The 27,374-nt window shown below is 44.3% G+C and overlaps 3 protein-coding genes across 3 annotated transcripts; all 3 read left to right on the top strand.

Annotated features, from left to right (window-relative positions):
• Window positions 1-1,138: 1,138 nt before the first annotated feature.
• On the top strand, window positions 1,139-18,630 carry LOC306738905 (cytochrome P450 2J2-like). Its single transcript, XM_079220833.1, has 15 exons — window positions 1,139-1,332; window positions 1,844-2,009; window positions 2,104-2,256; window positions 2,878-3,038; window positions 9,407-9,550; window positions 9,647-9,805; window positions 12,957-13,148; window positions 15,793-15,955; window positions 16,210-16,363; window positions 16,450-16,606; window positions 16,684-16,860; window positions 17,034-17,175; window positions 17,452-17,639; window positions 17,732-17,873; window positions 18,307-18,630. Exons 1-15 carry the CDS (start codon window positions 1,141-1,143, stop codon window positions 18,480-18,482), a joined length of 2,466 nt encoding a protein of 821 aa, XP_079076959.1. The 5' UTR covers window positions 1,139-1,140; the 3' UTR covers window positions 18,483-18,630.
• Window positions 3,091-4,544, top strand: LOC306738722 (cytochrome P450 2J4-like; the record flags this gene model as incomplete). The annotated part of the gene is made up of 5 exons (XM_079220617.1): window positions 3,091-3,310; window positions 3,404-3,542; window positions 3,840-4,027; window positions 4,129-4,270; window positions 4,369-4,544. The coding sequence occupies exons 1-5, from the start codon at window positions 3,158-3,160 to the stop codon at window positions 4,542-4,544; spliced, it is 798 nt and encodes a 265-aa protein (XP_079076743.1). The 5' UTR covers window positions 3,091-3,157.
• A 3,260-nt stretch (window positions 18,631-21,890) lies between the features above and the next one.
• LOC306738720 (cytochrome P450 2J6-like) lies at window positions 21,891-27,374 on the top strand (the record flags this gene model as incomplete). Its single annotated transcript, XM_079220615.1, has 9 exons — window positions 21,891-22,082; window positions 22,440-22,605; window positions 23,035-23,187; window positions 23,267-23,427; window positions 23,574-23,750; window positions 23,844-23,982; window positions 24,819-25,006; window positions 25,115-25,256; window positions 26,924-27,374. The coding sequence occupies 9 exons, from the start codon at window positions 21,891-21,893 to the stop codon at window positions 27,097-27,099; spliced, it is 1,494 nt and encodes a 497-aa protein (XP_079076741.1). The 3' UTR covers window positions 27,100-27,374.

Genomic DNA, 27,374 nt, shown 5'->3' on the forward strand with positions numbered 1-27,374 from the left:
CTTAAGTCCGTTTATTCCTGCAGGAAGGAAAAGTCTGTCACGGCTACTGGCGCAGCCTGTAACACCGAATTCAAAGAAGCAACCGTCATTCAGCCCATTTTATAACACCATGAGGTCTCCGCCTCCAAACCCCCCAATGAAGGAGACCAAGTAGCGGAGTCTGTTAGAAAAACATGAACCCCCACTGTCCCCGCCAAACATTCCATTTGTCCTGATAATCAACACCTTATCTGTTTACGACCCCTCCATATACAAATGAAGACAAGTCACTAAGCTCTCTGACCCCAGTACTTTTCCATCTCCTGCCTCTGAGGGTCATTTAAGGTTCAATTTAGACTCTCTTATCCTCACAATATTACCACACTATATTTTACCATTACATAGCGCTTTTAGTTAGGGCTGGCTCAGATTTGCCTTAGACAAGCCTCTAGAAATGCGGCTATAGGCCTAGACTGCTGGGGACTTCCTAGGATACACTGAGCTCCTCTCTGCTCTTCTCCCTCTCCGTCTGTATGAATCAATCTTCAAGTTATTAATGTGCATGAATGGGACATTAATGCACATTATTAGGTGTCAAAGGATTGTTGACTTTGGTCGTACGTCCTGCCGTGGCCCTGCCCAACACCCACTGCTACTATTGTTATTAGTCAAATTATTATTACTATTACTGCGACCATTAATGCTTTTATTTTCATTATTATTCTACTGTAGCCACTGCTTCTGTTATTATTAGTAGTCGTAACTTTGCCATCATTATTCTGCTTACTACTCTCATTATATGAATTGTTCATGTCATATGCATTGACTGTGTTGTAATTATATTATGATGTTCTATACACATGGCATCTATTGCACTTCTGTCCATCCTGCCCATGCAGCAGACTGCATATTTATTTATGTGTTGTGCCTCACAACACAACAGAAAAAGTGAACTGGGATTTGACAATGGCAACCCGGTGTCAGTGTCTTTGTGTTTGGTTATGCAATTCCACTGTCACAAGGACTTTCGATCAGAGTCCAAATTACTGATTTGCTTTTAAGTTGTATATATCCGAGTAATGAAGTTAGTAGTGTGTAGAGTTGTGTCAAGTATGTAAAGCTCAGACCTTCCTCCTGCTGCTGGTTCAACTCTCTTTAACAATGTGGCTTTATAATTTTTTGCTGGGTTTCGACCTCAAGGTGTTATTCCTGTTTATTTTCATTTTTATCATTATAGCAGACTTCCTCAAAAACAGGAATCCTCCAAATTATCCTCCAGGGCCGCGGTCTCTTCCTCTTGTGGGGAATTTCTTTAGTGTGGAAAGGAAACATCCATACAAGTATTTTACAAAGGTAAAGTTAAATTGTTTGTATTGGGACATTCTAATTCTGTATTAGTTTGTTTGATTGATTGACTTTAATTTAAGTTCTAAATATTTTTACAAAGTTGCTGTTGCTATCGTGGAGTATGTGGACAATAACAACGTATCTAACTTTGTCGATGTAATAAATAAATCTGCAGCCATTTCAACACTTTTTTGTTTAAATCAAAGGTTCTCAACTTCTGTGACTGAAGTCCCACTTCTGGTTGTTAATTAAACAGAAAAAAATTATTCTTTTATTTAATCTAACCATTTGCCACTACCTCTGTGTGTTCCCTTTTTTTATATAGAAAATATTGGCAGATACTGACATCTGGTGGTCAAATTGTTAATATAAATGATAATGCTGATAATGTTTGTTACACCTGGTAGCCCATTTGATCATTACCACGCATTGGTAGGTTTTGTTTTTGAATACTTTTATATGCTGAAGTAGTGTGTTCTGGTTCATCATAGTTTGTTCTATAATTCATTGTCCACAGCTGGCTGACGTCTATGGGAAGGTGTTCAGCGTCCGCCTCGGTGGTGACAAGATGGTGTTTGTGTGCGGGTACAAGATGGTGAAGGAAGCCGTAGTGACACAAGCCGACAACTTTGTCGATCGACCATACAATGCAATGTCCGACAGGGTGTACTTAGGAGACACAGGTGTGCAAATATCTCTCTCTCTCTTATCTCATGTTGTGAAGTAATTAGTTCCCCTGACCTATTACCTCCACCTCCTCTGCATGGTTGTGTCTAGGCGGTCTGTTCATGAGTAACGGTGAAACTTGGAAGAAACAGCGACGCTTTGCCTTGTCTACCTTACGTAACTTCGGCCTGGGCAAAAGCACCATGGAGCAGAGTATCTGTGAGGAGATCCGACACCTGGAGGAGGAGATAGAGAATGAGAAAGGTAGTGTAAACCAGTAGCCCCCAACCTTTTTTGAGCCACGGACCGGTTTTGTGTCAGACAATATTTTCAATAAATATGACGTCATAAATATGACATGAATGATACGACCGGCATAACGACAATTATAAAGTGCATAAAGATACAACTCACCATTACGTCAAATTAGTGGAGCCCTGAGCTTGTTTTCTGCTACGATCTCGGGTGACGGGAGAAAAAGACCGAGCCCCGACGTGTGTTTATGTCCAGTCTACTGACTCTACTCTTAACTTAAACCTTTATGTGCACTCTGTCACTTCATTAAAACCTGCTTCACAAAGACAGGATGTTGGAATGGAGGCAGGGGTTCAGATCTCAGTATACTCTGACTTGATTTTAATCCAGAATACACCGAGTAAACAGACTTTTAAGTTTAATTCTTGGGGAAATGTATCACGTAACCTCTTGACATGTGTCAAGATGTTACGTTTGAGGCTACGCACTGACGGATGTATCCGGTCTTTTTTCAACAAAAAAATTAATAAATGTTTTCTTTCTCTGCGGCCCGGTACCAAGGGACCCACGGACCGGTACCGGCTCTTCAGTAGTACAGCATTATCTGAACAGTTGACTCCTCTCCTCCAGGTGAACCTTTCAACCCAGTAGGCCTCTTCAACAATGCTGTGGCCAACATCATTTGCCAGCTGGTGATGGGGAAACGGTTTGACTACAGTGACCACAACTTCCAGACCATGCTGAACTATCTCTGTGAAGTTCTTAGTCTTCAGGGCTCTGTATGGGGTAAGGTAAGTATGTAATATTAATTTAAAGGAGGAAGTCTGTGGTCAAAATCACAAAATGTAGATGGTAATGAAAGGTGATCTTACTGTGATCTGAGTAGCTGTATGAGGCATTCCCTGGAGTGATGAAGCACTTGCCAGGTCCTCACAACAAAATCTTCAGCAACTACGATGAGCTTCTGGAATTCATCAGTCAGGAGGTAGAGAGCCACAAGAAGGACCTGGACCACAGCAATCCCCGGGACTACATTGATGCTTTCATCATTGAAATAAAGAATGCAAGTGAAAAACTGCAATGTACAACAATGTGTCGTCCTTCCTGCCAGTCTACCAGCAACTCACTACTGGATCTTCTCTTTGCTTCTGAATAGCATCGTGAGTCTGATCTGGGCTTCACTGAGTCCAATCTGGCTCTGTGCTCTATGGATCTGTTCCTGGCTGGATCGGAGACAACCTCCACCACTTTGTTGTGGGCTTTGGTTTTCCTCATAAAAAACCCTGATATTCGAGGTAGGTGACATATTGAGGTAGGTGACATATTGGGCCCCACAGTGAAAACCAGAATATAGGAGTCTCCAGCTTTGCTAACAACTTTGTGAGATTGTACTCATGTACATTGTTGCTTTGAGCCAAATGCTAACATCAGCATTTGCTATACACCATCTTAGTTTAGCATGTTAGCATGCTTTTTATTAGCACTAATCATAAAGTACAGGCCGAGGCTGACGTCGATGTAAGAAATTAACGTGAACTTTTTCTCACCCTGTTCCTCCAAGCTCAATTCCTTCAATGTTCTTGTTTTACTAGACAAAGTTCAGGCAGAGATAGACGGAGTGATTGGACCGAACCGACAGCCCAGTATGGCAGACAGACCCAACATGCCTTACACTGATGCCGTCATCCACGAGATCCAGAGGATGGGAAACATTGTTCCTCTCAATGGACTCAGAATGGCTTCCAAGAATACGACACTCGGCGGTTATTTAATACCTAAGGTGCATTTAGCGCACAGTCAACAGTTTAAGTTTTACCATGAATTTGGGGGAATGAAACATTGTAGAATAGCTTGGCTTTAACCTGTGGATCTTGTTTCTAGGGTACGGCCGTGTTGCCCCTCCTGACTTCTGTGCTGTTTGACAAGACTGAATGGGAGACTCCAGACACCTTCAACCCCGGACACTTCCTAGATGCTGAGGGAAAGTTTGTGAAGAGAGAAGCTTTCCTGCCTTTCTCTGCAGGTAAACCCCACCCACCACAATCTTAAACATAACCTGAAAAGGATTATTTCATCCTGGGGTCCTACACCTTCATGTTTACGTGTTTGTGGACTCTTCAGGGAAACGCGCGTGTCCCGGAGAAGGCCTGGCCAAGATGGAGCTGTTCCTGTTTTTGGTCGGTTTACTACAGAAGTTCTCTTTCTGTGTTCCTGATGGAGTAGAGTTGAGTACAGAAGGAGTGAATGGAGTTACACGTGTACCACACCCTTTCAAGGTTTACGCCAAGGCTCGCTGAATTATGTAACATCTCAATGAATTGCTTCTTTTCTAAATAATGTGTAACAAACAAGACAAAGCAAAACACTTAAGGCGAGAATTGTTTGGTTGCTTTTCAATCTTAACTTGTTTAGTCTCTCCGTCTGTACATGATACTCTATGTGATACAGTTATTTTTGTATAAAATATTATTGTATTACATCACCCTTTGTCTATATAGAGGTTATACAAACATGTTTTTTAAAATGACATGTCATATATAAGCCATTAGTTAATAAACTGAACTCATTATCACTTTTTTGTCTATTGTCTTTGTTACGTTACATTTAGCATTATGGGACAGCAGCGGTAGGGTCTCCCAAGGCAAACAGGTCTCGGGGGAGAGCCCAGACTAAGAGCGATTCAAAAAACCCTGATGAATTGCAGCCCACGGACTAAAGCTACCTCGCCCGGACAAGGGAAACCGGGGCACCCTCCCGGAGCCAGACCCAGGAGGGGAGCTCGTCGGCGAGCGTCTGGTGGCCGGGCTTTCGCCCATGGGGCCCGGTCGGGCTCAGCCCGAAGAAACAACATGGAGCAGCAGTCACCCCGTGGACCCACCACCCGCGGGGAGAATTATCGGGGTTGGGTGCTATGCAGACCGGGCGGCGGGCCAGGCAGGAGACCTGGGCGAGCCGATCGCCGGCAGCATAGACTAGCTCTAGGGACGTGGAACGTCACCTCGCTAGCGGGGAAAGAGCCGGAGCTGGTGCAGGAGGTGGAGCGGTACCAGCTAGATTTAGTTGGGCTCACCTCCACGCACAGCATGGGCTCTGGAACCAAGCTCCTGGAGAAGGGTTGGACTTTGTCCTTTTCTGGAGTTGCCCAGGGTGAGAGGCGCCGGGCGGGAGTGGGGATACTCACGAGCGCCCGGCTGAGCGCCGCTATGTTGGAGTTTTCCCCGGAGAACGAGAGGGTCGCATCCCTGCGCCTACGGGTTGCAGGGAGTAAAGCTCTGACTGTTGTTTGTGCTTATGCACCGAACAGCAGTTCGGAGTATCCGGCCTTCTTGGAGTCGGTGGGAGGGGTCCTGGAAAGGGCGCCGCCTGCCGACTCCATAGTTCTCCTGGGAGACTTCAACGCTCACGTGGGCAATGACAGAGAAACCTGGCGGGGCGTGATTGGGAGGAACGGCTTGCCCGATCTGAACCCGAATGGTGTTTTGTTGTTGGACTTCTGTGCTAGCCACAGTTTGTCCATAACGAACACCATGTTCGAGCATAAGGTGGCTCATAAGTGTACCTGTTACCAGAACACCTTAGGCCGGAGATCAATGATCGACTTTGTAGTCGTATCATCTGATCTGCGGCCGTATGTCTTGGACACTCGGGTGAAGAGAGGAGCAGAGCTGTCAACTGATCACCACCTGGTGGTGAGTTGGATCAGATGGCGGGGGAGTCGGCTAGAAAGACCTGGCAAGCCCAAACGTGTAGTGAGGGTGAACTGGGAACGTCTGGCGGAGGACCCTGTCCGGGAGGTCTTCAACTCCCACCTCCGGAAGAACTTCTCACAAATCCCGAGGGAGGCTGGGGACATGGAACCCGAGTGGACCATGTTCAAAGCCTCTATTGTGGACGCGGCTGCTCGGAGCTGTGGCCAGAAGGTCATCGGTGCCTGTCGTGGCGGCAACCCGAGAACCCGGTGGTGGACACGGGGGGTGAGGGAAGCCGTCAAACTGAAGAAGGAGGCCTTTCGGACCTGGCTGGCCCAGGGGTCTCCTGAAGCACCTGACGGGTACCGGCAGGCCAGAAGGGCTGCAGCTGCGATGGTCGCGGATGCTAAAACTCGGGCATGGGAGGAGTTCGGGGAGGCAAATGGAGAAGGACTTTCGGTTGGCCTCAAGGAAGTTCTGGCAAACCATCCGACGGCTCAGGAAGGGAAAGCAGGGCCTACCCCAGGCTGTTCTCAGCAGGGGGGGGGGGAACTGCTGACCCGGACTGGGGACATCGTCGGGCGGTGGAAAGAGCACTTTGAGGAACTCCTAAACCCGGCTAACATGTCCCCCGGAGAGGGGGCAGCGCCGGAAGACTTTGGGGTGGTTTCTCCCATATCCCTGGCAAAGGTCGCTAAGGTAGTCAAAAAGCTCCTTGGTGGCAAGGCGCCAGGGGTGGATGAGATCTGCCCTGAGATGCTGAAAGCGCTGGACATTGTTGGGCTGTCTTGGTTGACACGCCTTTTCAGTGTCGCATGGGGGTCGGGAACAGTGCCCATGGACTGGCAGACCGGGGTGGTGGTTCCCATCTTCAAGAAGGGGGACCGGAGAGTGTGCTCAAACTATCGTGGCATCACACTGCTCCGCCTCCCGGGAAAAGCTTATGCCAGGGTGCTGGAAGGGAGGCTCCGACCGCTTGTCGAACCTCAGATTCAAGACGAGCAGTGCGGATTCCGTCCCGGTCGTGGAACAGTGGACCAGCTCTTTACCCTTGCAAGACTACTGGAGGGGTCCTGGGAGTTTGCCCAACCAGTCTACATGTGCTTTGTGGACTTGGAGAAGGCTTTCGACCGGGTCCCTCGGTGGTTTTTGTGGGGGGTGCTGCGGGAGTATGGGGTGCCAGACCCGTTGGCACGGGCTATCCGGTCTTTGTACGCCTGCAGTAGGAGCTGTGTTCGTATCCTCGGTAGTAAGTCAGACACGTTCCCGGTGGGTGTTGGCCTCCGCCAGGGCTGCCCTTTATCACCGGTCCTGTTCGTGACCTTCATGGACAGGATATCTAGGCGCAGCCAGGGGGCGGAGAGGATCCGGTTCAGGAGTCTCGGGATCGCCTCTCTGCTGTTCGCGGATGATGTGGTCCTGTTTGCCTCCTCGGATTGTGACCTCCAGCATTCACTGGGGCGTTTTGCAGCCGAGTGTGAAGCGGCAGGGATGAGAGTTAGCGCCTCCAAATCTGAGGCCATGGTGCTCTGCCGGAAACCGGTGGATTGCTCCCTCCAGGTGGGGACAAACTGCCTACCCCAAGCGAAGGAGTTCAAGTATCTCGGGGTCTTGTTCACGAGTGAGGGTAAGGTGGAGCGACGGACGGATCGGTGCGGCTGCAGCAATAAAACAGGCGCTGTACCGGTCCGTCCTGGTGAAGAGGGAGCTGAGCCGGAAGGCGAAGCTCTCCATTTACTGGTCGGTCTATGTTCCAACCCTCACCTATGGTCACGAACTCTGGGTCGTGACCGAAAGAACGAGATCTCGAATACAAGCGGCCGAAATGAGCTTCCTCCGCAGGGTGGCCGGGCTCACCCTTAGAGATAGGGTAAGGAGCTCGGACATCAGGAGGGAGCTTGGAGTCGAGTCGCTGCTCCTTCGTGTCGAAAGGAGTCAGCTGAGGTGGTTCGGGCATCTAGTCAGGATGCCTCCTGGACGCCTCCCATTAGAGGTTTTCCAGGCACGTCCAACTGGTAGGAGACCCCGGGGAAGACCGAGGACACGCTGGAGTGATTATATCTCCCGGCTGGCCTTGGAACGCCTCGGGATCCCCCAGAATGAGCTGGAAAGTGTTGCGGGTGAGAGGGAAGCCTGGGTCGGCCTGCTGAACCTGCTGCCACCGCGACCCGACCCCGGATAAGCGGCTGATAATGGATGGATGGGACAGCAGCGGAAAGATTTTAGTTTGATGCTCCCGCTTTGTTATGGTGTGTAAGTTTAGGTCAGTTTTTTGTTTATTCTGTATTGGGAAAATAAAGTGTTGTAATTTTGAGGGTTTAATAGAGTTTAAATTGAACCTTAAATGACCCTCAGAGATGAAGTACCAAATGGGGAGAGAAGCAGATGTACTGGGATCAGAAAGCTTGTTGATCTTCCTTCACTTGTATATGGAGGGGTCGTAAACAGATAAGGTGTTGATTCTCAGGACAAAGGGAATGTAAGTTCCGTTGACGGGAACAGTGCCGGTTCATGTTTCTTGAACAGACTCAGCTACTCTGGTCTCCTTCATTGAGGGGTTTGGAGGCGGAGACCTGATTGTGTTATAACGTGAGCTGATGACTGTTGCTTCTTCGAATTCTGTGTCACAGGCTGCGCCTTTGATTCAGAGACTTCGTTCCTTTTTAACAGATCTACAGGAAAATCTTCCATCATAATTCTTACTCTGTATTTGGTTAATGGAGGCGTGTCCTCGCTCCCCCGGGTGTTAGCATGGCCACTGAGTAAACTCATGTTTTATGGATGCGGATGCGGCGACCGCCGGTAACCACGGAAGGTTGCGAAGGAGCATCAGCGCGTGGGGTTTATACTCCATGTGCACACACATGCACACACACACACGCAAACACAGCTCAGCAGAATAGTACCCTGAAGAGAGGAGGAGAGGAGAGGAGAGAGGAAAGGAGAGAAGGAGAAGAGAAGAGAGGAGGGAGGTGTAATCAAGGAGAGAAGTGGGAGAGGTGAATAAGTTTACTCCATATTTACATCTATAAAGATTCACCTGAGACCATTTTAGCGTTAATGTACTTTTTCCTTGTCATCCTTCTTGTTTTTCTTTAAATTTCAAATGAAATGTTTCCTCAACCTGTGAATAAGTGCGTAGTGTGTCCTTGGCACACAGCTACACACCAGTAGATACAGGTGGTGTTACACCTGTTTTGCTTTCCACAGGATTATTTCACACCTGAGCCTGAAAACGTTCCTCCACACTTTCCGGCTGCCATCTTGTCATGTTGTAATTGTGTCAGATACTTTCTTTGTGTTTCAGTTTCAAACTGCGAGCGACAAGGCGCTAAACAACAACGGCTAAATTATGTTTCAAGTGCGAAGGAATCAACACAATTTGACCCATCAGGTAACAGCAAGTTCTGAAACACTTTCATGACAACCTCCCCTGCTGCCCAACTCACTGCCTCTTTCCCATCCACCAGGCTCAGGATCACAGGCGGGATGGAGAGAGGGAAGACACGGTGGTGAAACCAGAGATCCCTGTCCCGCAGGCGCCCTTATCTCTATCGCCACCTGCAGGAAAGGCCTCACAGGGGACGCCGCCAGGCCAACTCACACCTGTACCTGTATGTAGAAATGCCTCGTAGCATTTGAACCACATCCTCCGTGTAGCGACGTCCTTCTGAAGTAGATTCACACTCCAAAACCTCTGTGCTTGCCAGCTGCAGCCGAACCCCTGCAGCTCTGTGTTGAGTGCTTTGTCCGAGCCGTGGAGTCCATCGCTGTCCAGCCTGCGAATCATCTACAGTGGAGCCGTGAGCCCGACTCCAGAGCCGCCAACGACCTCAATAAAACACCCCGGGAGAAGAGAGGCGCCCCTGGTATCCAGATGTGAGGTTCCTTTTTCTCTCTCCTTGCACTGCAGGTTATGCACAGAGATGGGCAGTATTTCTACTACTTGTATTTGAAATACGTATTTCAATTACTTTTGAATATTTTGCAATTTGTATTTGATAGGGCTGATTAGGCCGGTGCATGGCCAGCGTTTAGTTAACTTTTCGGTCGAGTAGCTAGCTGTAGGAAGAAGGAGATTGGGAGCTTGTATGTTCATGATGACCTTATCAAGAGACGTCTGACAGTCTAATCTTGCACTGTATTAAGTAATGCTGTATGTAATATCAATTACTGGAAGATAATATAGTTTACAGTTAGCCAGGCCATGACAGTAGTTGTCCATTTGTTAAAAACATTAAATATCCTCCATTATCAGCCGCTTATCCGGGGTCGGGTCGCGGTGGCAGCCATTTTAGTTAAAAGACATATTATGAAAGTATTCTTAGTTTTATTATTTCATACACTCTACAGTTGGCCAGGTGGACAAGATGACGTTCAAGAAGGACCATCAACAAGCACTTTGTGTACATTATAAAGCCCAAACCTGAATGCTCTGCTTTACCAAATTGTGAGAAAACAGAACATCCAGAAATAAGTATCTCCTATATTTTAAATACAAAATACATGTATTGTATGTTGTTACATTTTCTGGCACCAGTATTTTATTTTAATACATTTATTTGAGGGGTATTTTGTATCAAAAATACATTTCTGGTTATGCAGCAGCACTCTTCTCCCTTTAGTGTTGACATGTATCCATCCATCCATCCATCCATTATCAGCCGCTTATCCGGGGTCGGGTCGCGGTGGCAGCAGGTTCAGCAGGCCGACCCAGGCTTCCCTCTCACCCGCAACACTTTCCAGCTCATTCTGGGGGATCCCGAGGCGTTCCAAGGCCAGCCGGGAGATATAATCCCTCCAGCGTGTCCTCGGTCTTCCCCGGGGTCTCCTACCAGTTGGACGTGCCTGGAAAACCTCTAATGGGAGGCGTCCAGGAGGCATCCTGACTAGATGCCCGAACCACCTCAGCTGACTCCTTTCGACACGAAGGAGCAGCGACTCGACTCCAAGCTCCCTCCTGATGTCCGAGCTCCTTACCCTATCTCTAAGAGTGAGCCCGGCCACCCTGCGGAGGAAGCTCATTTCGGCCGCTTGTATTCGAGATCTCGTTCTTTCGGTCACGACCCAGAGTTTGTGACCATAGGTGAGGGTTGGAACATAGACCGACCAGTAAATGGAGAGCTTCGCCTTCCGGCTCAGCTCCCTCTTCACCAGGACGGACCAGTACAGCGCCTGTTTTATTGCTGCAGCCGCACCGATCCGTCTGTCGATCTCCCGCTCCACCTTACCCTCACTCGTGAACAAGACCCCGAGATACTTGAACTCCTTCGCTTGGGGCAGGGAGTTTGTCCCCACCTGGAGGGAGCAATCCACCGGTTTCCGGCAGAGCACCATGGCCTCAGATTTGGAGGCGCTAACTCTCATCCCTGCCGCTTTACACTCGGCTGCAAAACGCCCCAGTGAATGCTGGAGGTCACAATCCGAGGAGGCAAACAGGACCACATCATCCGCGAACAGCAGAGCGGCGATCCCGAGACTCCCGAACCGGATCCTCTCCGCCCCCTGGCTGCGCCTAGATATCCTGTCCATGAAAGTCACGAACAGGATCGGTGATAAAAGGCAGCCCTGGCGGAGGCCAACACCCACCGGGAACGTGTCTGACTTATTACCGAGGATACGAACACAGCTGCTACTGCAGGCGTACAGAGACCGGATAGCCCGATATATATATATATATATATATATATATATATATATATATATATATATATATAATAATAATAATAAATAAATAATACACTTTATTATTTATTATTTTAATACATTGAATTATTACATTTTCTCAGAACTGTATTTAATTTTGTATTTTACAGCTGAGGGGGAACTATTGTACTTTGTTCTCCACAACATGTATGTGACAACTTGAGTTAGTTGCTTTACAGATATATAAATACATAAAATAAACAAATACTATTTCAGTGATACTGGGGAGAAATTCCCAAGCAACCCAGCAGTATATAAAGTAGTTCAAACGAGCTCTACATTTACCTGTTTCCCTCCAGGTAAAATAACAGCGCCCCCTCTGCTGGCTCAGAGGACGAGTTCAGGTAAAAGGTAACGGGGACGGAGTCATGTATCGGTGTAACACTATTCAACACAACACCTTGTTTGTTTGTTTGTTTGCAGGCCGTTTGCACACTGACCCTCACAACATACCTCTCCTAACTGCAGGTGGAATCTGGTGGGGTTCATGCGATGGAGGTCACCGATGAAAGGAAGAGCCCAGGGTCCAGGAGGGAAGTTCGGCGGAGCTCTGTTCTTCCAAACATCCGCAAACACCAGAAAAACAAACAGAAATATCAAAACGCTCCTGCCGTCCATCCACTCCAAGCCGAGCACATTGTATATTGCCTCCATTTGATGGCTTAACTGCGCCAACTGCTTTAACTTTGCAAACGCGACTGTAAGAGGCCAGTTAAGGATTTGGGCGGAATGTTTATGTTCAGACGTGATTGGAAATCGTGATCTAAGATGAGACTTCCTTTTTTTTGCGTGCTTGACCTTCAAAATAAAAGCACAAAACATACACGCAGGAAGAAGTGTGAGTGTCCTTCAGGACAGTGTTCACGTTGACAAGTATAGTGTTTAGTAGCGCAATTAAAATTGTAGTTGGTCACATTTAAGTCTTTTTTATTTTTGTTTTGATCAAGATAGTCCGTGGAACATGTTTTAGTCATATTTTTCAAAGATCCTGTCGTAAAATAAAAATCCTGTAAATCATTTTGAGTAACTTTCTCAAACGTTATCTATCTTCCGCTGACTGATTACTGACAAATTGTTTTACTATCAAAATGATAAGGAGTGCACATGCATACAACTGTCTGGAAGAGTTCAAGCTCCAGCCTTGTTTTTCCATTCAAAAGTTCAGAGAGGCCAACAGTGTTGCACAATATTCTCTTGTTTGGGCCTCATTTAACCCTCGCGTTCCTCCCCCTCCTCACTCTCTCTGGTAGCATGAGACACACCACCATTCTGCTTGTGGAAGAAAACTGATTTTACACAGGTTCCTTTTGAAACACATTCATCATGATTTTTCAAGCACTTTTTGATTTTATGGACTTTACTGGCTGGCTGTTGATCAGTTTTGCAGTGTTACTTCTGACAGATGTGGTCAGAAACTGGAGACCGCACAGCTTTCCCCCTGGTCCCTTGGCGGTGCCTTTTCTAGGAAATATCTTCACAGGAATGGACTTCAAAACATTGGAGAAGGTGAGGCGCACAATACCACTTTATTTTCCAAGAGTAGAGTAGAGAAGGGTTGATCTTTGATATCCGAGGGACAATTTGGCTTAAAGACAGGAATAACAATAAATACACAATAATACCATACGCTTGTAAGTGTTTTCTACTCAACTGACAGCTGAAGACCTGGGCACTATTTCTTGCCCGTGGTTCAACAAAGTCGAGCAAATGTCCTATTATCCAATTACCGAGATGATTGACATCAGGCTAACTCGGTTTCTCCACGGCAGATCCGTGCTGAAACGGTCTCGTTAATTCTAACCAGACATCAGTCATCTGGATAAATACGCGTGCCCGTTCCCTCTTCAGAAGGGACAATAATCGAGCACTGACACCACAATGTTCTAACAGTACAATGACAAATAAACTCAGAGGAACCTCTTTTTTTTCTCCGCTGAGAAGCAGGAGATGATCATGAACGCATATGAGGAATTCAAGACCATAATCATGGCAAAATCTAATGCTGCATTCATAGCAAATGATTCGCAACATTTTTGCAACGTTTTCGGCGTGAACGCAGCTTAACTCCGCCCCCGCTGCAAGACACAAGCGTCGCAAATATATCAGACAACTTAAATGCGTCAGTGTTGGGAAAATGTATCGGCTAATTTTAAGTGCTTCATCACCCAAATCAATCAGATTATATTTATTTAAATGAACCTGCTGGCAGTAGTATATGAATAAATATATACTTATAAGGATATATGTACTGTATGTGCATATGTATCATGTACTATATATGTGTATATACTTGTAGGTGTAGATTACCATATAACTAGGAGTTTGAATATGTGTATAGGCGGATCAGTATGTATTATTCATAATCAGAAATTCAATTAATTGAAGCAGTGGAAATAAATTGTAAGGTTTATTGGTCGTTATCTCCTAAACGCAATGAGATATCAAAAAGCTTTCAATCAGAAAACTGCAATAATGTGTTTTTCACTAAATTCAAAATGGCAGAAAATCTAAGTAGGCGGAGTTTGGGTGTCTGAGTGGCTTTTTTGTAGAGGAGGTGGAGATGGACATGTGTGAATTTGTTCAAGTCAATCGGACACTCTGGGTGAGGGGCGTCGTCAGTCCAGGAACAAAAGGTACAGAAGGCTTTTAGACCCCATTTTTGGGGGCTCTGGGGCTCAAAAGGTTTAAAGTGTTTATGCAGTGGTGGGCCATCAGGACCTGCTAAGCCTTCCCTGCTGGCCTAAACAGAATCACAAAGTTACAGCTATTTTATATTGTAATTGTTTTTCACAAATTCACAACATTTACTATAATTATTTTCCCCTATCAGCTTATTTTCTCATTGCACAGCTCCTGTCTTGCTGCAGCTGGTTTTAAGGAGAGTTTTATCCAATCAGATTTTTTTCTCCTGTGTCTCTATGGGAGCAAAGCAGTTTAAGCAGGCCTTTGCAGATTAAAGTACACGGAGAGTGGACGTTGTGGTTGATTGTCATGGACTTCAACAAATCTGATATGTAGTTTGACAAGCTGGGTGTATTCTTTCACGTGCAGCGCCTGCGAAATGGCGTGGACGTATATGATTGGTCAGTGGCCCAACGTGACCATTAACATGCGCTGTGATTGGTCAGTGGGGCACGAAGCTACTAGAAACTTCTAGCTTTTACCTAGAACCTAGAAGCTACCTTGAAGCTCGGGCTGCAGCCTGAGAAACGGAATTGCTGGTGGATGACGCCTTTCGCACAGAGGGTTATTGGCATGTGCTCAGTGAAATGCTGGTTGTGTTACTTTTTTTTACATCTGCAGTTGTATTTAATCATAAACAAGCCACAGCGCTGGTGTTGCTGGTGGTCGAGCCGGGACTGAGGCCGCGCCTCTCCTTTCGCCAAGGCGCCAGCAGCTGCTGGAGATGTCTTGTGTGTGTGCAGTGTTTTAGTTATAACTAAATGTGACTGGTTGTTGTTTTGGGCGCCCTTCTGACGGTGATCTCCGGTATAGAATGTGGGCTGCTGGTGAGGGACAGTACGAGTCAAGGGTGTAGGTTTGGTCTCAGCATTGGTGCAAAAGAGCCGCGGGTTGCCGACCCCTGGGCTGCTGCTTCCTCAACCTGCACTGCATCTCTTCCTGCAAGTCAAGATTCACGTAGTGTTTCTGACTCGGCCAATTCAGCCAATTTTCAGTCTTGCAGGCTTGAAGGCGCATTGGAAAACGTAGAAATGTATTTTCACTCTTCTGGGCGACGAACATAGTATAGATAATAATACGAATAAGTTTTCAAATATATTGTGCAAACTTATTTTTTCATATCTACGCTCAAACCTACGCTCTTGGTACGAGTGAGAGGCCTATGAGCCTAGCGTGGGGGGATGGTCTTCCTGTCTGAACTTACGCTAGAGCTTCATGTGTTTACACGAAACAAATAATAACCGGTAGCTGTGGCGTCATGATGAGGTGATTAGGTTTATCAGCTGTAGTAGAGACGGCACTGAATGCGCAGGTAGAAAATCCACGGCCCGCCACTATGTTTATGCAATCGTCTTTAAGCATTTTTTCCTGATGAAAACTCTATGTATTTCTATCGAATACATATTAACATATTCAACGAATACAAAAGTTTTTGTGAGACGATCCCTCTCTTTTATTTTTTATGCAGCTTGCTCTGGAGTACGGCCCAGTGTTCAGCTTGAGGAAAGGCAGCGAGAGGATAGTGTTCATTTCGGGCCACAAGATGGTCAAAGAGGCTCTTGTTCACCAGCTGGACAGCTTTGTCGATCGGCCTATTGTCCCTCTCTTCCACGAAGTCTTCAAGGGGATTGGTGAGTACAAACAAGTGAGAGTGACTGTGTGGTACCCGAAAAATGTCTTTCTCCAGGATAAAACATCTCGTTATGTGGTGTTGATGGATTTATCTAAACTTATAGCTCAGTCAGCTAACTCTTTAGACAAATATTGACTTCGTAGAATAGGGTTGATATTTCAGCACCATATCAGGAAGTGACAATAGGAGCGGTGACAGATTTCTAAAACATGTTGTTTGCCTTGTCAATGATTTGGTCAAATATTCCCACAGGCATAGGTTTGAGCAATGGTTACCTTTGGAAGCAGCAGAGGAAGTTCGCCAACACTCACCTGCGTTACTTCGGAGAGGGCCGGAAGTCGCTAGAAAAATACATCGAAGTGGAAGCCAACTTCCTCTGTGATGCTTTCAAAGAAGAACAAGGCAAGTAACGATTAATCCGCTAGTACACGTGATTTACATCCAAATATTCTTCATCATCACTAGAATTGCATTCATCGTATTCTCAGGCAGACCATTCAACCCCCAATACATCATAACGACCGCAGTGAGCAACATTATCTCGTCCGTGCTTTTGGGACAGCGCTTTGAATACAGTGATCCAAGCTTTCGAAGGTTTCTGGAGGTTGGCAATGAGGCTATTGTGCTCGCTGGCGCTCCTCTTAGTCAGGCAAGTCCCTGAACTATCATGTTGTGATCACATGTTGTGGTCTGTCAATTGATCTGAGAGTTTGTCCCCATCAACAGCTGTACAACGCCTTCCCCGGCTTGCTGAAGCACATGCCGGGACCTCACCAGACTGTCCTCGGCAACTACAGGACAATTATAAGTTTCCTGAAAAAGCAAGTCGAGAAGCACCAGGAGGAGTGGAACCCCGATGACCCTCGGGACTATATCGACGTATACCTAGCAGAGATGGAGAAGGTATCAGATATTTACACACATTTTGGGCTATTTTGTGTAGCCCAAAATCACAAATTATAAATCATATCTGTTCAACCATGAGTCATGCTGAGATGGCGCTGGTAATGGTAATAATGGTAATAATAGCGTTTGACAGCACAGCCCAATGTATGATGTTGATTAAACGTTGCCAGAAAAAGGAGGATCCCCAGGCCGGCTTCAACATCGAAACGCTGCAGGTTTGCATTCTGGACCTGATTGAGGCTGGTACCGAATCAAGTGCCACCACTATACGCTGGGCCCTCGTCTACATGATGCACTACCCAGAGATACAGGGTTAGTAAGTTAAGTAAGTAAGTTAAGCAGAAGAGTGTTCTCATGAAGATTATTCATGCTTTTGGTGCATTTTCCAAGTTGCATAACGATGGTCGAGGAAAATCCCTTTTTGGAGAAGGGTTGATCTGTTTGTTAAAGATACCCAATACAAAATAAAAAAAATATACAAAGTTCCAGATAGGAGGTTTTCCCCCACTTTTCCTGGTTAATTTTGCAGATAGGAGGTTTTGCACTTTGGCCATCGATAATGTCCAGGGGCTCTGCTTCCTTACTCAGAGAAAGTCCAGGCAGAGATAGACGGAGTGATCGGACAGTCTCGACAGCCCACCGTGGCCGACAGACCCAACCTGCCCTACACCGACGCTGTCATCCATGAGACTCAAAGGATGGGAAATATCGTTCCCATAGGATTCCCCAAAATGGCCAGTAAAGACACTACACTGGGAGGATATGTAATACCCAAAGTAAATGACTATTTACCAGGCTCACCCATATATGAATGACAAGCTGTGAAGTTATTTATACATGACTGATATCAACATCTCATGCTTTCCAGGGCACAGCGATAAATACAGTCCTTGCATCTGTGCTGGTTGATAAGGAGGAGTGGGCGACTCCGGATATCTTCAATCCCAAGCATTTCTTGGATTCAGAGGGCCAGTTCCGCAGAAGAGAGGCCTTCCTACCGTTTTCAGCAGGTTTGCTCAACACTTTCAGAGACTATACTGCAGGGATGACATATATTTTTGGAGGCCAAACCTAAAGTTAGCATAGCACAAAAAGCCAATAGGATTTTTTTCTTTTGGATGATTGCAGAAAATAACCTTGAAGGCAAACTAGTTGGTGTGATGATATCTAGTGGTCTCATTTAGCCACTTGTTAGCAACCAACTTTTTTAAGACACGCAAAAGCTTAAAAATTCCAAACCTTAACATTTCTGAATCTTGTGTCAACCACACACCTTATTTCAAGCATCTAACCAATAAGACATTAAACCCCCATTGAGGGAACCTGGGTTTTAGGGTTAACTTTAATTGCTACCATCAAAACCACCGCCAACATAAAGGTGATGGTTGTAAGACATGGTTAAGCGGTATTAACCTCAAGCTGCTGTCGACGGTTTCCCCCCAGGTAAACGTGTGTGTTTAGGGGAGCATCTGGCCAGGATGGAGCTGTTCGTTCTCTTCACGTCTTTCCTCCAACGCTTCACCTTCTCTCCGGTTCCTGGAGAAATGCCCAGCTTGGAGGGTGTGCTGGGCTTCACCTATTCCCCCAAAGAGTTCAGGATCCTGGCTGAGTCTCGCTGATTTTTTTCCAAGACAACACAATCACAATCACATATTTGACTCACATTGAAAACTTGTTTTTATTTTTCATATAATATTTGACCATTTCCATCCAAAATTAATTCATTTAAAAAAAAAAAAGATCACCATGTCTGTGGAGATTCACCCAGATCAGAAGATATTTTCGACTTCTAAGACAAAGACAACTGGACTTACTCATTGTTCCAAGGCGGTAAGCTCTATCTTACTGGGAGAGTAATTAAAGCACCTGCAATCTGGTCCGGTTTAGACACGGATCGGTTATTGAACAGGCCTACTGGACAAAGAGACACAACCAGAAAGAGACTCAAAATTATTTAAAAAAAAAAGATAAAACGACCCAATTACAAAACATCTGCTAAAAAATGCAAAACAGCTGCAAAGAGACACAAGGCAACTACAAAGAGACACAAGGCAACTACAAATATACTCAAAATGACCACAAAGAGATACAAAACAACCACAAATAAACACAAAGCAACCACAAAGGGACTAAAAACAACCACGAAGAGACACAAAACAACCACGAAGAGACTCAAAACAACCACAAAGAGACACAAAACAACCACAAAGAGACACAAGACAACCACAAAGACATACAAAACAACCACAACAAGATTCAAAACAACCAAAAAGAGATACAAAAGAACCACAAAGAGACACAAGACAACCACAAAGACATACAAAACAACCACAACAAGATTCAAAAGAACCAAAAAGAGATACAAAAGAACCACAAAGAGACACATTACAACCACAACAAGACTCACAATTACCACAAAGAGAAATAAAACAACCACAAAGAGATACAAAACAACCACAAAGAGATACAATCAACCACAAAGAAATACAAAACAGCCACAAAGAGATACAAAACAACCACAAAGACCCTCAAAACAACCACAAAGAGACTCAAAACAACCACAAAGAGATACAAAACAACCACAAAGAGACACAGTACAACCAGCGACTGTGGTTCAGTGGGTAGCAGGGTCGTCCTTCAATCAGAGGATCGGTGGCTTGATCCCCGGCTCCCCTAGCCCATGTCAATGTGTCCTTGAGCAAGACACTTTACCCTAAATTGCTCCCGTAGCGGCGCCTACGGTGTATGAATGGTTGATAATCTGATGTGGCACCTTGCATGGTAGCTCTTCTCATCAGTGTGTGAATGGGTGAATGATGTCATGTAGTGTTAAAGTGCTTTGAGTGGTCGGAAAGACTAGAAGAGCGCTATACAAGTACGGGTCCATTTACCATTTAACCACAACACAACTCAAAATGACCACAAAGAGAAATAAAACAACCACAAAGAGATACAAGTTTGCTGTGGCTGTATCACCTTCATGAATTTAGATGTTTATACTAAATCAACAAAATAAAATCTACTGTTGTGCAACATACTTGAACTGATACAGTATTGATCTCTCGATGGTCTGACAAGCTGGTATCTACTGAATGTCATTAACTTTTAACATCCATAAATCTTTGAACCATTAATTGTTGTATAATATAATGAGCTGATACTGAGTAGATCATTCATCAGTATGGAGCAACAGAAGATATTGATATATTAGGTAGTCATATATCCTCCATGATGTCTTATGTATTAGCTCCACATTAGTTAAGCATGATTTGCTTCACATCGAGCTAAATAAATCAAAATAGACTATATATATAAAATAGTATTGTGTTAATGCAAATCATAACTTCTTTAAGTAGCGATTAAACAAAACGTGTAAAAGAATGTTTAAAATTCTGTATGAAGGATGTTTTACTCTGTTCGTAAATCAATAAATGTTTTTCGTTGAATCCCAGACTTGGCCTTTCACGTTAATTGATTCATGAAGATTTGAAGAAGACGAGCACGTAGAGGTAGAAGTGAGCATCAAAAACTCAACACAATCACACTAGTTGCAATGTATTAAAAACAGTGTCATGATCTTTGTGTTCCTATCTTTGAAATTGGAAAACATAAGAGACCAGTCTTTAGCCGTGTACTGAAGTGGTCCAACACATTTCCACTTTTACATAATTTTTTTACACAATCAGATCAGATCAGTTAGAACATGACTTTTAGTCCCACTGCACTTTGTATATTTGTCTTAACATTTGTTATCACAATTCTAAGCAGAGATTGTTGTTGCTCAAGAGTTATTGCCATCATATTACTGCACAGGACTTTACTTGATAATTAGTTAGTTGTCATAATTTGTAATAATTTGTAATAACTTTTTGCTGCATTTTTACCTCAAGGGTTTTTTCCTGTTTATATATATATATATATATATATATATATATATATATATATATATATATATATATATATATTTATTTCTATATATATATATATATATATATATATATATATATATATATATATATTTATTTATATATATTGGATTATAATAGCAGAATTACTCAAAAACAGGAATCCTCCAAATTATCTATACCATAAGGACACCAGACCTGGATTACCTTATGTTAAACAAACAAAACAGGTGTTAATATAATAGGTCCCAAACACCTCAGAAATCAATTATCTGGTGATAATTCCTTATTATCAGACTGCTCTAATAAATCTCTTCAGACTGCTAGGTGTACTAACAAAAGCAATGAAAAGAGATCACATGACAGATCTTGTTTTCCAAGAAAAAGGTCAGTGTGTTTGTGTCTGGTTATGCAAGTCCACTGTCACAAGGACTATCGAGCAGAGTCTGAAGAACTAGTTGGTTTTTCAAGCGGTATATTTTCAGACCTTCCTCCTGCTGCTGGTACAACTCTCTTTAACAATGTGGCTTCATAATTTTTTGCTGGGTTTGGACCTCAAGGGTTTTTCTCCTGTTCATATAAAAACAGGAATCCTCCAAATTATCCTCCAGGACCGTTGGCTCTTCCCCTTGTGGGGGATTTATTCAGTGTGGACAGGAAACATCCACATATTTATTTTACCAAGGAGAAGTTGAATAAATGCATATTTTCCTTGTTAAGTGTAAATTCTATGGAGACATTCAAATACACACATATATGACACACATCGTTCGTGAGACAACGTATTTAATTCAGCATGTTTGAAATTGAACAAAGAGACAGTTTAGTAGCTTTGTACTCTCTGTGAAAAATCCCTTGGTTTCACATTCCTACTCCTTCGTTCATTTCCATTCCAACCGCCTTAACAAAGTAAAACCATGAACCGGGTTGTTTATGTCGTCTGCATGAGCGCAACCCCGCCCACCGCCACACTTGTTTTCCAAGAGAAAAGGGGAGTGTCTTTGTGTCGGGTTACGCAAGTGCACTGTCACAAGGACGGTACATTTTTTGTAAGGTGTGTCGTGTCGTGTCAAGTATTGCATGCGCACCTTCCTCCTGCTGCTGGTTCAACTCTCTTTAACAATGTGGCTTTATAATTTTTTGCTGGGTTTTGACCTCAAGGGGTTTTTCCTGTTTATATGTATTTTCATCATAATAGCAGACTTCCTCAAAAACAGGAATCCTCCAAATTATCCTCCAGGACCGTTGGCCTTCCCCTTTGTGGGGAATTTCTTCAGTGTGGACAGTAAACATCCACACATTTATTTTACTAAGGTAAGGAAACGTGCATATTTTCCTTAATTTTATTGAGACATTCAAATACCACTATCAAAGTGACATATGTGGAAAATAAGAACATAACTTTTAAATTGTGCTAAAAGCCATTTCAATTATATTTATTAATTCCACTTAGAGAATGCAACTTGAAATTGTTCACACTCTCACAATTACTTTATTTTTTAAATATAAAAACAAATGTCAGATACATCTGTTGGTCAAATTGTGAATATAAAAGATAATGCTAATCTTGACACACCTGGTAGCCCATTTGATCCCTATCGTGCATTGGCGGGTTTTGTTTTTGAATAATTTAATATGCTGAAGTAGTGTGTTATGGTTCATTGTCCACAGCTGGCTGATGTCTATGGGAAGGTGTTCAGTGTCCGCCTCGGCAGTGAAAAGATGGTGTTTGTTTCCGGGTACAAGATGGTGAAGGAAGCCATAGTGACACAAGCCGACAACTTTGTGGATCGACCATACAGTGCAATTGCCAACAGGTTCTACTTAGGAGACACAGGTGTACAACTCTATCCCTTTCTCTTGCCTAATGCTTTCCCATTCTCATTCCCAGGGTGTCAAATAACCAGTGGCATATATTATAAAATAGCTATAACTTTGTGATTCTGTTTAGGCCAGCAGAGAAGGCTTAGCAGGTCCTGACGACCCACCACTGCAAATACCAATGCTTTGTCACACCCCTCTGCACTGTCACCCTTTTGCATCTGCATGAAACAGTTGGTCTTTCAAGTAACTACATTGTAAACCGATCCGTTTTTATTATTATATGCTCAGAGAAAATGCTCCGTGATTGTGATAAGATAGTTGACCTAAAACGCCAACTAATGCTGGGTATGAGGGTCAAGTTCGAATGAGAACGTGTTGCTTATGTGCAGGAATTAGTTCCCGTTAGCCATTAACCCCTTCTCCTCTGCATGCTTGTGTCTAGGCGGTCTGTTCATGAGTAACGGTGAAACTTGGAAGAGACAGCGACGCTTTGCCTTGTCTACATTACGTAACTTCGGCCTGGGCAAAAGCACCATGGAGCAGAGTATCTGTGAGGAGATCCGACACCTGCAAGAGGAGATAGAGAAGGAGAAAGGTGGTGTAAACAATGAGGTCATTATCAGCAGCTCTTCAGTTGTACAGCGTTATCTTAACACTAAACTGCTCTCCTCCAGGTGAACCTTTCAACCCTGCAATCCTCTTCAACAATGCTGTGGCCAACATCATTTGCCAGCTGGTGATGGGGAAACGGTTTGACTACAGCGACCACAACTTCCAGATCATGCTGAAGTATTTGTCGGAAGCTCTGCAGCTGGAGGGCTCTGTATGGGGTACGGTAAGTCAGTAATGTCCTTTTATTTCAATCATTGACAGAGAGGGCATTCTGAGTCAACTCTCCTTTACCTACCGAGAAGCCCAAGTCTTTGGTCACAATCACAAAAGGTAGATGATGATGAAAGATGATCTGTTTCTTCTGAGTAGATGTATGAGGCATTCCCAGGAGTGATGAAGCACTTGCCAGGTCCTCACAACAGAATGTTCAGCCACTACGACACTATCCTGGACTTCATCAGTCAGGAGGTAGAGAGCCACAAGAAGGACCTGGACCGCAGCAATCCCCGGGACTACATTGATGCCTTCATCATTGAAATGGAGAATGTAAGTGAACAACTGCAGTGTACAGAACTGTGTAACCCCTCCTGTCCTTCTACCAGCAACGCACAACTGCATCTTCTCTGTGTTTCTAAATAGCATCAAGAGTCTGTTCTGGGTTTCACTGAGTTCAATCTGGCTCTGTGCTCTATGGATCTGTTCCTGGCTGGAACGGAGACAACCTCCACCACTTTGCTGTGGGCTTTGGTTTTCCTCATAAAAAGCCCTGACATCCAGGGTAGGTGACATGCTAGGCTCTACAGGGTTAGGCTTTGAGCTAAATGCTAACGCCAGCATGCTAACATTTCTTACAATAATTGTGTTCATATGCTGATGTTCACCATCTTACTACAGCTGAGGCGGATGGGAATGTCGGAAATGTACACATTAAGACTGGTCCAAACTACAGCCCAATAACAATAACATACTGCTTTAGTGTCAGACGTTAAACTGTTAAGTAATTTTGCTAATTCATTTTGATAGAAAATACATTTTCTATTGCATGGGGTTTTCTAACAGAGATTTGTTTTGCAGGATAACTGCTTGAAAACTACCCATTTACTACTGATTGGCCTGTGACTCCTTATGTTTTTCTGTATATGACCACCCCTGTATTTAAGCAATAAGGTACGAGAGGCAGTACTGTATCGTCAATAATGTACTGTTCAAGGGTGTTGTTAGGCCAGACGCGCTCCCCGCTAACTAGTCTGCTCTCAGAGCGTTATCTTCTCTCCTCTCCTGATTGTGAGCCGTATCAAGGTTTCAGGGACCACAAATACATTATACATTCGCCCCAAAATATCAAAAGTTTATACGAAACATGTTTGGTAATTGTCAAGCTTGAAATGACAACTAACGGCCGCGCAATTTAAATCTACCTGTTATTTTAAGTGCACACTGATATGAAACGCTCTAAATGTAAACAGGCTGTACAGTACTTTATGGCTCAATAAAGTGCACCCCGTGACTCACTCTCAACCAATCAGAATGCTTGATTTGATCTACCCGTATTGTAATAAGACATTCAAATGTCATTCAAGTCTTTCTCACTCTTAGATTTTCGTATTTTTCTAGACAAAGTCCAGGCAGAAATAGACGAAATAATTGGACAGACGCGACTGCCAACAATGGAAGACAGACCCAACATGCCTTACACTAATGCCGTCATCCACGAGATCCAGAGGATGGGAAACATTGTTCCTCTCAATGGACTCAGAATAGCTGCCAAGGATACGACACTGGGAAGCTACTTCATACCTAAGGTGAATTTAGCACACAGTAAAAATGTTTTCTCTTAACAGGAATTTTGAGGAATACAAAATGTGTTGTTGTAGAATGGCTTGGTTTTACCCTATGGATCTTGTTTCTAGGGTACGTCCTTGATGCCCAACCTAACATCTGTGCTGTTTGACAAGACTGAATGGGAGACTCCAGACACCTTTAACCCCGGACACTTCCTAGATGCTGAAGGAAAGTTTATGAAGAGAGAAGCTTTCCTGCCTTTCTCTGCAGGTAAACCCCATCCAACTCAATCTTAAGTATAATATGAACCAGAATGGAAGTTTTATGCTGAGTTCTTAGGTGATGTGTATCCGGAAAGTATTCACATCGCTTTTACGACATTTTGCAATGTTACAGCCTTATTTCAAAATGGATTACATTTTTTTTTTCCCTCAACATTGTACACACAACACCCCATAATGACAAAGTGAAAAAAGTTTTGGGGAAAGTTTTGCAAATCTATTAAAAATAAAGAACGAAAATATAACCTGTACATAAGTATTCACAGCCTTTGCTCAATACTTTGTTGAAGCACCTTTGGCAGCAATTACAGCCTCAATTCTTCTTGAGTATGATGCTACAAGCTTGGCAAAGCTATTTCTGGGCAGTTTCTCCCATTCTTCTTTGCAGAACCTCTCAAATTCCATCAGGTTAGATGGGGAGCGTCTGTGCACAGCCATTTTCAGATCTCTCCAGAGATATTCAATCGGGTTCAAGTCAGGGTTCTGGTTGGGCCACTCAAGACATTCACAGAGTTGTCCTAAAGACACTCCTTTGTTGTCTTGGCTGTGTGCTTCAGGTCGTTGTCCTGTTGGAAGATGAACCGTCGCCCCAGTCTGAGGTCCAGAGCGCTCTGGAGCAGGTTTGCATCGAGGATGTCTCTGTACATTGCTGCATTCATCTTTCCCTCGATCCTGGCTAGTCTCTCAGTTCCTCCCGCTGAAAAACATCCCCACAGCATGATGCTGCCACCACCATGCTTCACTGTAGGGATGGTATTAGCCAGGTGATGAGCAGTGCCTGGTTTCCTCCAGACATGACGCTTGGTTTCTCATGCTCTGAGAGTTCTTCAAGTGTCTTTTGGCAAACTCATGTGCTTTTTACCAAGGAGTGGCTTCCGTCTGGCCACTCTACCATACAGGCCTGAGTTTTGAAGTGCTGCAGAGATGGTTGTCCTTTTGTAAGGTTCTCCTCTCTTCATAGAGCAACACTGTCAGAGGGACCATTGGGTTCTTGGTCACCTCCCTAACTAAGGCTCTTCTCCCCCGATCGCTCAGTTTTGGCTGGGCGGCCGACTCTAGGAAGAGTCCTTGTGGTTCCAAACTTCTTCCATGTATTCAGGCCACTGTGCTCATTGGGACCTTCAATGCTGCAGACATTTTTCTGAACCCTTCGCCAGATCTGTGCCTGGATACAATTCTGTCTCAAAGGTCTACAGACAATTCCTTGGACTTCATGGCTTGGTTTGTGCTCTGACATGCACTGTCAACTGTGGGACCTGATATAGACCGGTGTGTGTGCCTTTCTAAATCATGTCAAATCAACTGGATTTAGCACAGGTGGAATCCAATCAAGTTGTAGAAACATCTCAATGATGAACAGTGGAAACAGGATGCACCTGAGCTCAATTTTTGAGTGTCATGGCAAAGGCTGTGAATACTTATGTACATGTTATATTTTCGTTCTTTATTTTTAATAGATTTGCAAAAAATTTCCCAAAACTTTTTTCACTTTGTCATTATGGGGTGTTGTGTGTAGAATGTTGAGGAAAAAAATAATTTAATCCATTTTGGAATAAGGCTGTAACATAACAAAATGTGGTAAAAGTTAAGCGCTGTGAATACTTTCCGGATGCACTGTATCTTACCTTGATGTGTTTGTGTTTGTGGACTCTTCAGGAAAACGTGTGTGTCTCGGTGAAGGCCTGGCCAAGATGGAGCTGTTCCTGTTTTTGGTCGGTTTGCTACAGAGGTTCTCTTTTTTTTTTCCTGATGGAGTAGAGTTGAGTACAGAAGGAGTAACTGGAGTTACACGCATACCAAAACCCTTTAAGGTGTATGCCAAAGCTCGCTGAATTATGTCCCATCTCACTGAATCTTTTTTAATTTTTTAGAATAGAAAGCTGTTGTAAATCTCCAGCTTTCACTTTTGTGTCATTGCCTCATGCACTGATGATGGCCTTTATTCTCTCTGACTGTACATATTCTTATAAAAATGACACTGTTGATAAAACATGTCCATTTGTCCTTTATTAAAACCGTTTGAGCCCCAAGAAAGCCCCTCTAGAGGCCTTAGTGAGGTCTGTTCAAGTAGTCGTATGAACCCCAAATGAGTTCTGATACTTGTGTT

Source organism: Taurulus bubalis, assembly GCF_910589615.1.
Source record: "Taurulus bubalis genome assembly, chromosome: 7".
In the NCBI taxonomy this organism is placed as follows: domain Eukaryota; kingdom Metazoa; phylum Chordata; class Actinopteri; order Perciformes; family Cottidae; genus Taurulus; species Taurulus bubalis.

What these genes read in the sequence shown, in the direction of transcription:
- LOC306738905 (XM_079220833.1), top strand. Translation starts at nt 1,141, where the DNA reads ATGTGGCTTTATAATTTTTTGCTGGGTTTCGACCTCAAGGTGTTATTC. An exon ending in GGAGAAGAGAGGCGCCCCTG is followed by an intron (nt 9,806 to 12,956) that starts GTATCCAGATGT and finishes TCCTTTTGAAAC; the next exon opens with ACATTCATCATGATTTTTCA. An exon ending in CTTCCTACCGTTTTCAGCAG is followed by an intron (nt 17,874 to 18,306) that starts GTTTGCTCAACA and finishes GTTTCCCCCCAG; the next exon opens with GTAAACGTGTGTGTTTAGGG.